Source organism: Pteropus alecto, unplaced genomic scaffold (genome assembly GCF_000325575.1).
Source record: "Pteropus alecto unplaced genomic scaffold, ASM32557v1 scaffold20, whole genome shotgun sequence".
Taxonomy (NCBI): Eukaryota; Metazoa; Chordata; class Mammalia; order Chiroptera; family Pteropodidae; genus Pteropus; species Pteropus alecto.
Window position 1 is genome coordinate 14,064,655 of NW_006436298.1, and position 17,060 is coordinate 14,081,714.

The 17,060-nt window shown below is 36.5% G+C and overlaps 1 protein-coding gene across 1 annotated transcript in view; it reads left to right on the forward strand.

The window, feature by feature from the left end:
- RASGRF2 (Ras protein specific guanine nucleotide releasing factor 2) overlaps positions 1-17,060 on the forward strand; it is a 209,875-nt gene that overhangs the window by 111,503 nt on the left and 81,312 nt on the right. The window contains exons 12-15 of the mRNA XM_006913188.1: positions 284-420; positions 6,806-6,888; positions 15,537-15,785; positions 16,407-16,795. Of these exons, the coding sequence (XP_006913250.1) occupies positions 284-420; positions 6,806-6,888; positions 15,537-15,785; positions 16,407-16,795 (858 nt within the window). The remainder of the gene's footprint in view (positions 1-283; positions 421-6,805; positions 6,889-15,536; positions 15,786-16,406; positions 16,796-17,060) is intronic.

The following is a 17,060-nucleotide window of genomic DNA, read 5'->3' on the forward strand; positions in this document are numbered from 1 at the left end:
AAATTAAAAACAAAAAACAACAACAACAAAAAAACAAAACAAACCGTGAAATGAGAAGGAGACCAGGATCCTAGTCCTGAGTCACCTACTGACCTCAACTTCTTCATCTGCTTATGAGCTTAATAAAGCACCCTACCCACCACCCTACATGCTGGAGAAGTACCACATTGCTGAAATGAGATTCTGGGCTCGAACATCAATTGTATCTCTAGAACTACATGAAAGCAGCTGTTACTCTTATTTTTGTATTCACATCTGATTATTTGGTTTATGTGTATTGAAGCCAAAGGTTCTGGGCAAGTGTTTGGACACCTGGATTTTAAAATAGTGGTGGAGCCTCCAGATGCTGCCCCTTTCACTGTAGTCTTGTTAGCACCTTCACGCCAGGAGAAAGCCGCCTGGACAAGCGATATAAGTCAGGTAAACAAATGGCTTTTACCACATGGTTTTTTGTTTGTTTGTTTGTTTTTCTCACAACATTAACTTTTGGGGAGGATTTTTGGAGGTAATTGAAAAATTACATCTGGTTGTTGTGGTCACTGTCATCATTACTATGTATCTTGATATACTGGAATCATTTGTTGCTGTTTGTTTTTCTTTTTATGGTTAAAATTTGTGTGAAATATAGTAATTGCATTTTATTTCCTTGGTATTTTTTTATAGTCTGGAAATGTAATCACTAGTTTTGAATAGTGTTAAAATTTCCCTATTAGTAGTAAATTCTCCAGTGACCTCACCATTTTGTTTTTGTTTTTGTTTTGTTTTGTTTTATGTTTTTGCTTATTTGTTTCTGAGGTAGGAAAATAGTGAGAGATACAAAAAGAGCTAACAAGGGCTATGGCAATTTAAGGAATTGCATCAGATAAGAGATACTGTCTGTAGTATGAAATCTGAAAATGAGCTCTTGTGTTTTATATAGAAAAAAATAGGAAACAGATTTGCTTACCTTTTCCTGATCAGCAATGTCTAGTTAGGGAATTGTTGCATTTATTTGGATTTGGAAATATGTCAAAGTTAATCATGATTGGACTTGAGCATTTTAAAATCCAAGCTCCATGTTAATTTTGACCAATATAGGAGAAAAATGTTCTTGTGAGAAAAATATTAAAAGAAGGCTTGATAATTATCCTCAAAGTTGTTAACTCAAGGAAGATTGGGCAGATGGAAAAGGCATATAATGTAGATTCTACTGACTTTTTTTTTTTCTGTAAAGCTTATAGTAATTTATATATAAGACAGGTAAAAATCTGAACTATATCATAGTTCTTTAGATGCTTAATTTTTTTCTGAGTGACCGAAAACTGAGGGAAAATAGAAAGAATAAATGTCATAAATAATTATTTTTGATGTCAAAGAAATTGTACAGACTTAGTCTCATTTGACCCTTACAACAGTATCCTGAAGGTAAAGAGAAATATTAGCCCCATTTCACAGGTGAGAAACCTGAGGTTTGGAAGGCTAAGTGTTTGTTCAAAGTTACACAAGTATGATGAGTCGCGACTCAAAACTAATCCATGTCTTTTAGCACTCTAAATGTCCTTTACAGGAATGCTGGATTTTTACTCATGTACCCCCACGACTGCTTTAATGGTGAATAAATCACTTGAAGTGAAGGCACTTCTTTCCTGGCTAACAAGGGAATGAAAAGAGGGGATCTTCTATATTTGCGTGATTATATCCTTGTGGTGATTTATTAATACTTTCATTAACTCTATGCTGTCTGAATTAATATTTTAGTTCTGTTGGTAATGCATCTCTTACCTTATGAAACTCTGAATCATTCACCGATTCTATGAATGCTTATTGAGCAATCACCATGTGCTGCCAGGTTTTGTGTAGGTACCAGGGATATGGCAATAGCCTCTGCTCTCAAGGAGACAGGCAGGCTTAGGGAAGAAAGGAAAGTAGACAACTTAATGCAACAGAATTTTGTAAGCGTCGTGAAGCCAAGATAAGTAGGAAGAATGGGGAGAAAAGGAGTAGGCAAAGTGTTTTTCTAGCTGCTTCTAGATTCTACCTTATGATGTAACTGGGGCTCCTAAGATACACAGTTGTTAAAAGCTTTAAGTGACTTTCCTTAAGGCATCTGGTGAGGCACTGTGAAGACCCTGGAGATACATCAATGATTCTATGACCGGTTCTTTAAAGAAAGGTACCAAATGCTTTGCCTGCCACAAGCATTCAAGTGAGACTTTCCACTTAGATTACATTTTGCAGTGGAAGTATACAACTTCCTCCTATTTCTCCAATTTGCTATGGCTGTTATGTTAAATTATATCAGGTTATATCTACAGTTTAATCTGAGAAGGACACTAACAGAAAGTTAGAGTTTTTTGAGTGATGATGATATCATTATGTGAAATTACTATGTTCAATCAAACTTTGATACTACGTGGCTTTGACATTTACGATTTTAGTCATTCAACAAATATATTTATGCAGTGATAATATATGCCAGTCACTGTTTAGGCACTTGTGATATATCATGAGCAGAAGAGGCAACTATAACAAAAACTTCCCTGGCTTTGTGTAGCTTACATTCTAGTGAAGGGAAGACTGAAAAGTAACAGTAAACGTTATAAATAAGTACATATTATTTTATGTTAGAAGGTACTTGGGCAAGAAGGGCAAGAAGGATGGGGCTACTGGAGGTAGGTATGGGTCAGTACAGTTTTTAAAAGGTGGTCATCGTATTCTGAAGAAGACATCTAAACAAAAACTGTAGCAGGTGGTGGAAATAACATGTAGATATGTGATGAAGGGAAAGTCATTTCCAACAGAGGAAACAGCCATTGCAAAGACTCTAGAGCAGGAGGACACTACGTATTTTGAAGGTCAGTGTGGCTTAAGTGAAATGTAAGAGAGGGGAAAATAGAAAATGAGGAAGTCATTTAAGTGGCGTTAAGTCTCCAGTGGGTTATAGAAGTTCAGCGTTTAGGACAGAGGGCCAGGTGGAAGACTCTATGCTATTTACGTGGTATTTAAGGCTGTAATACTGTTGAGATCACTCAGGGAGTTACTGTAGATAGAAACGAGAAGGGGGCCATGGCCTGAGTGAGGAGTGGGGGAGAACAGCAAAGAGGACTGAGAAGGAACCAGCAATGTGGTTAGAAGATAGCCAAGAGAGCATGGTGTTCTGAAAGTCATGTGAAGAAAATGTATCATGGAGGAGGAAGTGGTCACGTGTCAACTGCTACTAAAGGCTGAGTACAGTAGTAAGTATTTGGGATACTTAGTGATTTTCCTGATGTGGGGTTTGAATGGTGAGTGGTAGGGACGGAGTGTTGAACTGTTGAGTGGGCCTAGCATGCTGCCCAGCAGCCTGCATCTCAACTGACTTTGTTCCCTGCTTAAAGCAGAGAACATTTTATGGGGAAAATTATGTGCTAAACATACATTGATGGAATTTGTCAGTCTTCCAAGTATATCTCTGGACATAATTCATTTTCAATAAGATGAGCCTACCGAATGCTTAAAAATATACTGTTTAATATTTTATGATATTTTTATATGTAAAAAGATGGACACTAAAAGGAACTAAAAATACTCCCAACTCCAGCATATAAATAATTTTTTACCAAAGTATTTTCCACAGATAACTATAATTAGAATTACCTAAAGGTTTAAAAAATGCAGATTCCTGAACCCGTATTCCAGACTCCCCCAAATTTTAACAAGTTCCACAGATTACTCCTGTGCAATTAAATTAGAGAACCTCTGCCCTGAAAATCAACTATTTTCATCTCTAAAACTCCTAGAATCCTACCATACAGAAAGAATTTTATAGTTTGGCTCTCAGTGTATATATTCACTGTTTTTGCTTTTTACCTCATTTACGTCTTTCTACATTTCTGAAAATTCTTCATATTGAGGTATGTGTATGTGTATGTATACACACTACCACATTAATTTACCACTTTTCTAGCTTTTTCTGAATAATTAGGTATATCAAAAGCAGTTTCCCACTTTTAGCATTAAGATATGCTGTGGTGCTAACCATCTTCATGCAAGAGTTTTTTCCCTTTCAAGGTCCTTGGCTAGTGTATCTTCCCCACAGCAGTCAAGGTTGGTACAGAGGGCCTGATCACTTTCATGATTTCATAATTCATGACAGACTGCTAAAATGCTTCCAGAAATGTGTAACTCAGCATTTCACTACATTATCAGCAAGGTAGCCATGCAGCTTTCTTCAAAGTCCTGCCAGTGCTGATTTTTAGCACATTTATCACATTTTCCTATTTAATGAAAAAGTGGTATTGCTTTCTAATGTTTTTAATTTACACTTCTGTAATTATCAATGAGATTAACATTTTCCACTATTTCTATTTTTTGTCAGTTCATGCCGGATGAACATTTATTCATTGTAGCTATCCTTACAGACCAGAGAAATGAACATTTTCTTCAATTTTTATTATGACTATGTTCTTCATTATTTTGCCTTTTTATTTTTTACCCTTTATTTTGCTAACTCTTGATATTTTTGTGATTTGATTTGAAGTCACCTTGCTAAGCCACTGTACCCTGTTGCACTAATCACATATGGCTCTTATTTAAACTGGTTTCTAGATATTGTCACATTCTCAGTTTCACATAAAGCACTCTGTGCAAAAATTAAAACTTTGGCCTTGCCAGGCCTCTGTCTCTAAAGCTGTAATTTTTAGAAGTAACAATTGCTTGAATGATTAATTACACTTTTAGTTATACCAGTAAGGCCATTATTAACCATTGGCGCCTCCAACAAAACATGCAAATAGCTAATGTTCTTGACCAATAATTCTTCCTTTTTTCATCTATTTATAGAGAAAAATTTGAGGCTGAAGGTTTGACCATTCATTTCAATATTGTGCATTCATTTGTGCTAGTCTTACTGTCATGCATAATGGTGTATTAAACAGATTGTTCTATAATTATGGGCATTAACTTAAATGCAGAATTAAAATTCACCTCTGAGCTTCTTGGTTTGGGCAGATGTGTCAAAATACAGACCTTGTATAGACAAATTTGTAGCATGCTGACATGCTTTATTCTTAAAATAGCCTCTCTGGAATCAATAGGGAATTTTCTGATTTTAACATAAAAAAATGAATTAAAAGAGAAAAATTGAATCTCATCTTCTTCCCCACTACTTAGAAGTATTAAAAAGGTAAAAAACGTGGTGACACAGTAGACCACTCACCTTTGAACAGGTATTGCCTTAAATAAAACCCTTAGAAAACCCTGCTGGAGAAGTCATTCTCAACATTTGTCCAAGGACCAGCTGCATTAAAATTACCTGGGGCTTTTGTGAGCATATATATTCCCAGGCCCAACCTTGCCATAGTCATCACAAACTGAACTAGAATATCCATGGCTGCTTTTGTTATCCTAGTAATTTCAAGGTTTACTGTAGTTCACATAAATTCAATGTGCCCTTAAAGATGTATGACACCTTGCTTATTTTCATGTATTTCTTCTGGAATGAATGAACTGAATTCATTTTCCCAGGGCTCAAACCTTTCTCAACACAACCAAGATACGTGCTTATGTGATCATGGGTATATACCACGCCTTCCAATATAAATATATTCATACACACATTCATATACAGATATCCCCGGCTTCTACAAAGTTTGTTACATCACTTGGCTTTTACAAAAGACTTATGTTATTTCCAGATGCTGTAGTTTAAGGAAATGAATTGAAGAGGTCATTAAAATATTCCATTTCATTCTCAGAATTTGGGATTCTTTATACCTGGTCATTTAAATAATGGCATAAGACATGAGGAAACAAATTTTAAAGGAAAAACAAGTTTGAAAATAGCTAATTTGCTTAGTAGACGGAATGGTCAGGGGATGCTAATAATCTGGTTTCTTACTTGCATATTTACTCCTCCATTAGACCTTGGGGTTTAGGGTAAATCCCTGAGTTCAGGACCTATACAAAGTCACTTGGTAATCAGATTCTTCACACCGTTTAATTGCAGTCATAAAGCACTACATGGTATCCTAGTAACTAGAAGTAATTTCTGATTTTAAAAATTGTTTAAATCTTTTTTTTTAAATTTTCTGTTTTGTTTAAAGGGAATGTGTATAATTCAAAATAAACCCTTCTCTAACCCAAAATAATTGCAAAGGGAAATTTTAAAATGATACGGCATAAATATAAATTAAAAAGGCAGAAAATACTAGCAAAAGTTCTCTTGGAAGACAACAAGATGAACAGGGTTTTATGTGTGCCAGAAACAGGAAAAATTACACAATGCTTGTGTACCAAACCAACCAACATGGTACCAATAGAAACTGCTAGAGAAATTAGTAAAATGTGGGAATTTATTGGCCAAAACAAAACAAAAACAAAAACAAAAACAAAAAACACCCGAGAAGTGAGTACAGAACTGACTAGTGAGACAGAAGATGAACTTCATCCAGGAAAGCCAACATTTCCCCTCTGCCTGCCCCATACCATCCCCTAGGGCAGAGAATGAATATAGCAGAGGCAATCACCATCAGAAGGTCATAAACCTTTCAAGCAGTGCTACATCTGCCAGAGTTGTGACAGTGACATTGTGGTCAGAATCTTTGGGAAACACATTGCAGAAAAATGTAGCCTTTGTATGTATCCTCAGGTGTTTTTCAGGTACACAGTTTTGGTCTAGACATTGAATCTGTTCATCAATGTATAATGTTCGCCTCGTGTGTGTGTATGTGTATGTGTATGTGTGATGAGAAACTACATTGTTTTTGTGGCTATAAACAATTATGGGAATATATGATCTGCTTAGGTTTTTGTGTGGGTTGTAATTGTCTATTTTTTAATTCCATAGTGCGTGGACAATATACGGTGTAATGGTTTAATGACTATAGTGTTTGAAGAGAATTCCAAAGTTACTGTGCCACATATGATTAAGTAAGTGCAATAATCCTTTCTCTTATATTTTAATCAAGATCAAGTGGGTAGAGAATGTAAAACCTTGGATAAAGTATTGCTTCAGTAGCAATCTGCTTCATATTGTGAATATGTTTTTTGACAGTAATATGATAATTCATGATATGTCATTGTACACAAGACTATCAAAATGGTTTTCAGATTCATAGTTTATTGACTCACAGCATAGAAAAATTGTTTTCAGACTGTTATATATGCCTTTACTCAGGACAAAAAGCCTTTTGAGATTTCAAGTTCAATATAAAGAGTTGTGACAGCCAGATGTGTCCAAAGTCAGATCAAGGCATGGCAGATTCTTCTGGTGTTTTCCCAGTGCACATGAATCTTATTACTCAGATTTGTCTGTAGAGATACATTTAGATTTTGAAGATACTTAATATGAATCGTCTGGCTTTTCAATGGTACCATCTACCCACTGCCTATATGTGGATTTGCCCTAAAAACTACTGCTCAGGACTGCCATTCGGCTCTCTGTATGTTTTGTTAACAAAGTAAATCCTATAATTTAAAGTCATCATTAGGGAAACTATAGTTTAAAATGAGAAGTTATATCAACTATGTGTCATAGCTCTCTGTATTAATGCTTTTGTCTCTATATACTTTTTTCTTTCCAAATTCAGAAATTATTTGGAGAGTATTTTGAAGTTGACCAAATCGTTCCCTACTCTCATTTTCTTGGTTGTTTGCATTCCAAGTTCTAATAATAAAATGTATTTTTAAAAGCAATCTATTATATCTTTCAAAAAAAGTTACACAAAACTAAGAAATGTTTATCTTCTATGACTTTTTATGGGATTTTAAAAGATCTGAGCTGTTTATGCTATCTGATAGGTGTTAACTACAATTAGATTATCCCAATGGTACAATTTATTTTGAAAGTTATTATTATATCAGATGAAAGCAGAAGTACATTATACTAGTGCCATAATTACTACAGAAAAATCCACGATAAAAGAATGATAGTATTTCAAATTGCTAGTCAAATTTAAAAATATTTTAGACAGGATCATTTCAGAACTCTAGGGGAAGGATTCCTATAGCATTCAGTTTTCTAGGTTTTTAATTTAGTATGGTTTTATTTAAAATCTGATTAGTTAAATAGATTATGCTAAGATTAGAACCAAGTATAGATTATTAGGTCAAAGGTCCAAATTATGACTTAATTTTAAAATTCATATCATTTTGTTAGTTGTCTTATAAATTTTCTTCCATAGAATTCTTTTTAGTACTTCACAAAAGAGTACATATTAGTTTTATTCATTTTAAAAGTACTTTCTTCAAGTTTAGACAGCCATAACAGTCCAAACGGCTTTAGAATGAGAGTTTGTTAAGCTGGACATTGCAGACAAGTGAGTTACAAGCTCCTAAACCCTCGGGCAGCTGCACACCCACTGTACAGTGGTGCTTTGTATCCATGGGTTCAGCATCCATGTATTAAACCAACCACGAATCAAAAATATTTGAAAAAAAGTTACGTAGTTGCTGACGTGTACCTTGTATTTAGGCCTATTATGGTTGTGTCTGTATGAACATGTGTGGAATTTTTCTAGTCATCATTCCATAAACAGTTCAGTATAACAACTATTTAGATAGCATTTAAGTTGTATTAGACATTACAAGTAATCTAGAGATGATTTAAAAAATATGGGTAGATGCGTGTAGGTTATATGAAAATACACCACCATTTTACATAAGGGACTTGAGCACACTCAGATTTTGGTATCCACAGGCATCTTGGAACCAATCCCCCATGGATCCCGAGGGAGGATTGTATGTACATTTTGTTGCCTTTAAGAATTAATGTGGATAAAAACTTTAATTTTGTGCCTTATCAGTTTTGGCTGGTATCCAAATGCTGCTTTCTCTTATGGCCATTTGACCAGTGTCCATGTCCAATTTCATTTGTGTAACTACCTCCCATACAGACCAAGACTTTTCTTCTTTGGGGTGCACAGAGGTGACACTTGAGTGAGTAGGAACTGTTTTCTTGTCAAGAAAGAAACCTGTATCTCAGGCTATAAAGATTTTCTATTACAGTCATACATTTTGATGTCTATCTATACTATACTAGATGTATTCCCAAAGCAGACTTTCATATATTTTATAGATTTCTTCCTTCTATTTTTCCTTGCCTCACTGAGCCTGATTCTCCTTAAAGAAAAATGAATGATTTTGCAATCTCTGTTCCTATTCTATGTAAATTCTGTATTCTTGCCTCCCTTTGTATCTCCCTGTCTACATATCATGAAGAAAAAAAGATATTTTGAGAGTTAAAAAGTTAACTTATCTTAATTGTGTCTTATTATTAACATGGCATCACTTTTCAGGCACTTACCTCCTTTTAAAACTTACTAATTATAATAGGTAATATGGGTTTGATGTCTCAAGATTGCTTTTTAAAGTGTTTACCAAAAAGAAATTATTATCATAACAGTCTTAAATAACATATTAAATCTTTCTTGAGAGTCCCTTAAGAAATAAAGTAAGATCTTGTTCAGTGTAATAAAAGATAATTAAATAATTTTATAATATTTCTTTTCTTAAAATGAAAATGTAATAAAAAATTTGAAAGACAGTGGTGTAATTAGTCAATTTTATTTTTTTAAATAATTATTTTATTTTTTAATCACAGTTGACATACACTATTATGTTAGTTTCAGGTGTACAACATTTATATAACTTAAGAAGTGATCACTGATAAATCTAGTAACAATCTGACGCCATATGTAGTTATTACAGTATTATCAATTATATTCTCTATGTTGTACTTTACAGCCCTATGACTACTTTGGAATTACCAATTTGTACTTTTTAATCCCTTCACCTTTTTCACCTATTTTTCTCACCTCCCTCTCATCTGGCAATCATCAGTTTTATAACTTAAGAAGAGATCACTGATAAATCTAGTAACAATCTGACACCATATGTAGTTATTACAGTATTATCAATTATATTCTCTATGTTGTACTTTACAGCCCTATGACTACTTTGGAATTACCAATTTGTACTTTTTAATCCCTTCACCTTTTTCACCCATTTTTCTCACCTCCCTCTCATCTGGCAATCATCAGTTTGTTCTCTGTATCTGAGAGTTTCTTTCTATTTTGCTTGTTCATTTGTTTTTTTCTTTAGATTCCACATACTTGTAGAATCAGATAGCATTTATCTTTCTCTATCTGACTTGCTCCTCTCAGCACAATACCCTCAAGATCCATCCATTTTTTAAATGGCAAGATTTCATTTTTTTTTTTTTATGGCTGAGTAATATCCCATTGTATATATGTACCACCTCTTCTTTATCCATTCCTTCATTGATGGACACCCAGGTTGCCTCCATATCTTGGCTATTGTAAATAATGCTACAATGAACATATGGATCACATGTCCCTTCCACGTGGTGTTTTGGGTTTCTTTGTATAAATACCCAGAAGTAGGATTACTGGGTCCTCTTTGTCTCTTGTTATAACTCTTGTTTTGAAAGTCTTTTGTCTGGTATATATATTGCTACACCAGTTTTTTTTTTCATTTCCATTTTCATGAAATACTTTTTTCCATCCATTTACTTTCAGTCTGTGTGTCTTTCAATCTGAAGTAAGTCTGTTGTAGGCAGCATATAGAAGGGTCTTGTTTTCTTATCTATTCAGCCACCCTGTGTCTTTTGATAGGAGCATTTAATCCATGTACATTGAAAGTAATTGTTGATGGATACGTAGTTATTGCCATTTTATTATTCATATTTTTAAACTTTTATTCTGATGGACTCCTTTACCTTTATCTTGTCTGGGAAGCTCTTTATTTGTCCTTCAATTCTAAATGATAGCTTTGCTGGATAGAGTAATCTTGGTTATAGGTCCTTGTCTTGTTTCACTTTGAATATTTCATGTCCTGAAAAGTTTCTATTGAGAAATCAGCTGACTAATCTTATGAGAGCTTCCTTGTAGGTAACTAGATGCTTTTCTCTTGCTGCTTTTAAGATTCTCTTTTGTCTTTAACTTTTGGCATTTTAGTGATGATGTGTCCTGGTATGGCCTCTTTGGGTTCATCTTGTTTGGGACTCTCTGTGCTTCCTGGGCTTTTAAGTCTGTTTCCTTCATCAGTTTATGGAAGTTTTTTTTATCATTATTTCTTCAAATAGGTTTTGAATTCCTTGCTCTCTTTCTTCTTCTTCTGATATTCCTATGATGTGAATGTTGGTACACATAGTGTTGTCCCAGAGGTCCTTTAAACTATACTCATTTTTTGAATTTTTTTTCCTGTTGCTGTTCTAATTGAGTGTTTTCTGCTAGCTTATATTCTAAGTTGCTGATTCATTCCTCTGCTTCATCTAATCTACTGTTGATTCCCTCTAATGAATTCTTCATTTCAGTTATTGTATCCTTCATTTCTGACTGGTTCCTTTTTTATGTTTTCTATCTCTATTTTTATGCTTTTATCTCTTTGTTAAAGTTCTCACTGAGTTCATTTACTCTCCCCTTAAGTTCATTGAATACCCTAATAACCAGTGTTTTGAACTCTGCATATGGTAGATTCTTGTCTCCATTTTGTTTAGTTCTTTTTCTAGAGCTTTGTTGTATTCTTTCATTTGGGACATGTTTCATTGTCTCCCCATTTTGGCTACCTCATAGTGTTTGTTTCTATGTATTAGGTAGGGCTGCTATGTCTCTCGGTTTTAGTAGAGTGGTCTTATTTAGTAGGTGTCCTTTGGGGCCCAGTGGTACAGTCTTCCCTGGGCACCTGAGCTGGGTGCTCAAAGTGTGTCTCTTATATGGGTTGTGTGAGCCCTCCTGTTGTAGTTGAACCTATTTAGTCACACAAGTCCAAGTTTAGAAGGGCTCCACAGTTGGTTTAATGCTCTACTGTCACCATCTTGAAATTTCTAATAATTTTTGAACAAGGGGCCCTTACTCATTTTGCACTGGACTCCAAAAATTATATAGTTGATCCTGGTACTAGGGAACATCTTGGGAGACAGGAAGAGGAAGTAAAAGAAAACTGACTTTTATTAACCCTAGGGCATTATGGGTAAAAGATACAGGAGAGAGAGTGAGACACATGGATTCTACTTCCCCCTTGCCCCAGAAAGGAGGATATTATATGACTTGAGAGGAATACCAAAGGTGGAATCCTTTTGTCTGATTTAACAATTTGAACTCTGGAAGAAGAATTCAATACTCCACCTCCAAAACCAAAATACTACTATTTGTATGGAAACGCCACTGGAAGTGGCTTGGGTGGGCTTGCAAGTTTGGTGGGCGGGTCTCAGGGAATTACCAGGACAGGGTAAGTGGTGTTAGCCAGGATGATGGAGACCTAGATATGATGGCTGCAAGCATCTGCACACTGTTCAACAAAGGAACAATGGATTCTGCCAGGACCTCTATTTGGGAGAAAGCTGCCCCTCCAGCCTTTGCTCTGAAGCCAGACAGTTCAATTTCTCTCTGTATGGCCCTGGTGCCTTTTGAGCCACTGCCCCAGGACTGGAGCTCAGAGTGAATGAGTCCCTCAGTGAGTAAGTCCATATGCAGGCCCTTTAAGAGGAATGGCTGGAACTCACGCAGCCCTCCATCTCACTCAGCCACAATCTCCACTGGTTTTCACAGCCAAAAGTTATGGAGACTTCTTTCTGGAACTAGACCCCTGAGCTGGGAAGCCTGGTGTAGGGCTGGGACTTCTCATTTCCTCAGGGGGAACCTCCGTAGTAGAGATAGCCCTCCTGATTTTTAACTGCCACAGGTGGGTATGGAGAACAGCCTGTTCTGCATCTCCACCCTTCCTTCCAGTCTCGATGTGGCTTCTTCTGTATGTCCTTAGTTATAAGACTTCTGTTCAGCTAGACTTCATACTATTCTCAGTGATGGTTCTATAGTTTAGTTTTAATTTTGGTGTGATTGAGAGAGGAGCCAAGCACAGCATTTTCCTGCTCCACCATCTTGACTCCCAATCCCAGTCAGTTTTAATTTCATGTTGGCTACAACATATTTCTTCCTCCTAATGTTTTGATTAAAGGAATTATAGTCAAAAGATGCAAATCTCAAGCTACGATTAGAATGCAAAATCATGACATGAGATTTTACATTTTATGTATACAGGTTAAGGCTTGGTTTCTTTTAATAATAGCTAACCACACCTTTCTTAGAAAATAAAGATTTTTGGTGGGAAATGGTAGAGAAAAAGTTATTTTCTTGGTTAGCTATTTTCTAGACAAACTGATTGATTCTAAAAAGTTTCAAAGTTCTTTTTAAAAATGAAAAGATTAAGAACCAGAAAAGTAATGTTGGTTGAGGGTCTCGTAGTGAGTGAAGAAAGGGCCATGCTATTTTCAGAATCTCAAAAGACATACTTGTGTGTTTTCAAGATCAGTAATGTAACTAAAACTAGCAAGCCACCCTTAGTCGATTCCTCGGCAGGGGTTCATGGCTCATTTAAAATGCCCTTTCAGGCCCACAAATGAAATACTTCTGCCTGCACTGAGCATACATAGGGGTGGGAAGTTTCTAAGAGCAAGCTAAGAAAGCCATTGATTTCTTCTTACTCAAAAGAAAATAAATATATAATTTAAAACTGCTCGAAGTGCTGAAAAGGATAATTAAGAGCACTCACAACAAGCCAACTGATTCTTAGCATGCAGTTGTCTCACATGACTAGCTCTGTAGTGTATCCTTTAATCAAGTGGTGAAATCCAGGACTTCATCAATTGTGTGTTCTGAGATGCTGTAATGAAAGGGAAGAAGGGAATGCAAAGGCTTTGGGCAGTCCTAGAGAAGATATGCATTCTTTGAGCCCCACTTGGATTCAGCCGCTGCTTCTAAGCTCTTCTTCTTATAAACTTTGCCTCTACCTAGACTTCTTTTGCACTTTAAAAAAAATGCACACCAGTGGCCGAGGACTCTGAACATGGCCAAGGATCTTGAGAGCTGCCGTGTGACTTTTCCTTAGTTTGCTCGCCCACCTGGAGAGGCTGCTCAGATGGAAAGGAGTAGCCAGATGGGAAGTTTTACAGAATGATAAAAAGCAGAACATTGCAGGGGGCAGTCATGGATACTGTTCATAAGAATCTCTAGAAGGGTTTGCAGCTTATATTTCACCCATTACAAGTTTTTTAATTAAAGTAAAATTGGTATATAACATTATATTAGTTTCAGGTGTACACTATAATTTGATATTAGTATACACTATAAAGTGATTACCACCATAAGTCTAGTTATCATCTATTGCCATAAAATTGACCCCCTTCGCCCTTTTTACTTTTTTTAAATGAAGACATTTTTAATATTGCAGGATATTGAAAACATAATGAAAACAAAACATTTTATACAACTTATGAATTAAACTGTACTCATAAAATGGATAGCCTTAAGTGTATTAGTAAGCTAGGAAGAATGAAATGAATTAAGTATTCAATTCAAGATGCTAGAAACAGAAAGACAAAAGAAACTGTAGGAAAGTATAGGAGGGAAATGAGATAAGAATAGACATTAATAAATTAAAATATAGAAAAACCATAGAATCGATAAAAGGCCAGTTCTAGAGGGAAAAACACCTAATAATATAATCTATTAGTTTAGTTAAGAGAAAAGGGGGAAACACAAATGCACAAAATTAGAAGTGAGAAAAAGAAATAACCACAGAGATAGTAGTGATATCTGTGTCTCCCCTTCCCTTATCCCTCTGTGGGGAGAATGTCACCCACTACCTTTTAAGGGCATTTTCGTTATTCTGATTTAAGGACATAAACAAAGTCTCTCCTAAATAGGGCTTTTGGCCTCATTTTCCTAATAAAACATGATTAAAGTAGAGAGAGAAGTGAAGGGTAACAGAACATGCCACCTGAAAATATGCCACTTTGGCATATTATTTTGAGCTATGGAAACTTGAAAAACAGCAAATGCAGGAAGAGACTTCTCTAAACCCCCTTTCTCTGCCTAAAGACAGATCTTCCAGAAGGAACTCAGTTGTCATAAATCCCTTCCCAGGGAGTTTCATCAACCAGGGAGTTTTGACTCTTATTGGAGGAGAGGAGACGAGAAGTCGACATGACACCTGGACAGACTGTCACAAATTATTTATTCCGTCTCACATCTATTCTTCTAAGGACCCATTTATCTTACCTAGAAATCATTTACTCTCCCCTAAGAGGCCTAAATCCCGCTCCCTTTCCCTATTATGATGGCATTTAATCCTGAATTCTAGGTCACCTCAGGGAGTTACTCACTTCTTCCTAGGTATCTCCCATGTATACATGAAGTATCCATGTTAATAAACTTCTGTTAGTTTTTCTCTTGCTAATCTATCTTTTATTACAGGAGTCTCAGCCAAGAACTCAGAAGGGTAAAGGAAAGGGTAAAGGGTAAAGGGTAAAGAACTACAGAAGGAATCCACAGAGTGAAATGAATTATTATTACCTTCTCCACAATTTTAATTCTGGCCTTTCTAAATTATAATTTTATGTTTCTGTAACCCTACCTTGTTGTATGTAATGTCATATCAACGAGTTTTATCAAATGCAATGGGAAGCCTGCATGTGAATGTGTTTACCAAAACTGACATACTCAATGACCGAAAGGAAGGCACGCTCTGGTTTTGTTCTCATGTTCCTGCTTTGTGTGTAGGTCTGATGCCCGTCTTCATAAAGATGACACTGATATTTGCTTCAGTAAAACACTCAACTCCTGCAAAGTGCCCCAGATTCGTTATGCCAGCGTGGAGCGCCTCCTGGAGCGGCTGACAGACTTGAGGTTTCTTAGTATCGATTTCCTCAACACCTTTCTGCACACCTACCGTATTTTTACGACAGCAGCTGTGGTGCTGGCAAAGCTTTCTGACATATACAAGAGGCCTTTTACCTCCATCCCCGTCAGGTAGGCCCAGGATTTGCCTGTTATGAAAGTGTGGCCCTTCTGATTTCTGGGTCTTCCTGCAGAAGAGCAGCCCTGAGGATATTGTCTTGCCTTTGAACTTCCCAAGCCCTGCCAGTAAAAGGGAATGAGTAGAACTCATAGATAGTTCCTGAGGGGAGAAATTGAGAACCCAGTTTCTGAAGTCTGCAAGTGGTCTTTGTTTGCTTTGTGATTATTTGGACACTAACTATTGTTTTAGGCTTTCTTATCTTATTTTACAGTTATGCTTTTCAAACTTTAATGTGTATAAGAATCCCCTAGGGGTCTTGTTAAATTGCAGGCTCTGATTCAGTAAGTCTGGAGTGGAGCTGGAGTTCTGCATTTCTAACAAGCTGCCAAAAGATACCAGTGCTGGTCTTTGGACCATAGTTTAGTAGCAAGGGATTAGACATGGCCTGAAAAGTGTCTGTGTTCCTTTGGCAAGTGCGTGGAATACAAGCAGCATTGAAATGAAGAAAGTCTAGCAGCAGAATTGCGATGATATTGTGGCCTTTTAATATGGGGAGCATGTTCTTGAATGACATCAAGGGAATCATTTTCACTTAGCTACAATCTGTTAATAGTTTTTGCTCTTATTTTTAGGTCACTGGAATTGTTTTTTGCTACTAGCCAGAACAACAGAGGTGAACATTTGGTGGATGGCAAATCCCCACGCCTGTGTCGCAAATTCTCTTCCCCACCGCCGCTGGCTGTGTCCAGAACGTCCTCCCCGGTGAGGGCCAGAAAGCTGTCCTTGACTTCTCCCTTGAACTCAAGGATAGGAGCGTTGGACCTGACCACCTCCCCAGTGTCCAGCAGTCCTACCACCACCCACAGTCCCGCTGCGTCCCCACCGCCGCATACTGGTAAAGCACCGTTGGATCTTAGCAGAAGCCTTTCTTCTCCAGAACAAAGCCCGGGACCTGTAGAAGAGCACGTGGATAACCCACGCGTGGACCTGTGTAACAAGCTAAAACGAAGTATTCAGAGAGGTATCATCCAACTGGCCCAATGTTTGCTGGCCACTTGCTTTCCCACCATTCCTCCTGGAACCCTAGATCCCTTTCTTTACAACTTTCCTTCTTCTGCTTAGAAAGTAGAATGAATGCAATAGCTAGTTAGAAGAAAAAAGTCCCATAGTTCCATCTAACCTTGTGGAAAAAAGAACAAGTTTAGCTGTCCTAATGTCTTCTACAATAAAGTCTGATTGCAGTCAGTTGTCTATGGAAGAATAGCATTATCTGAATGATATTACTG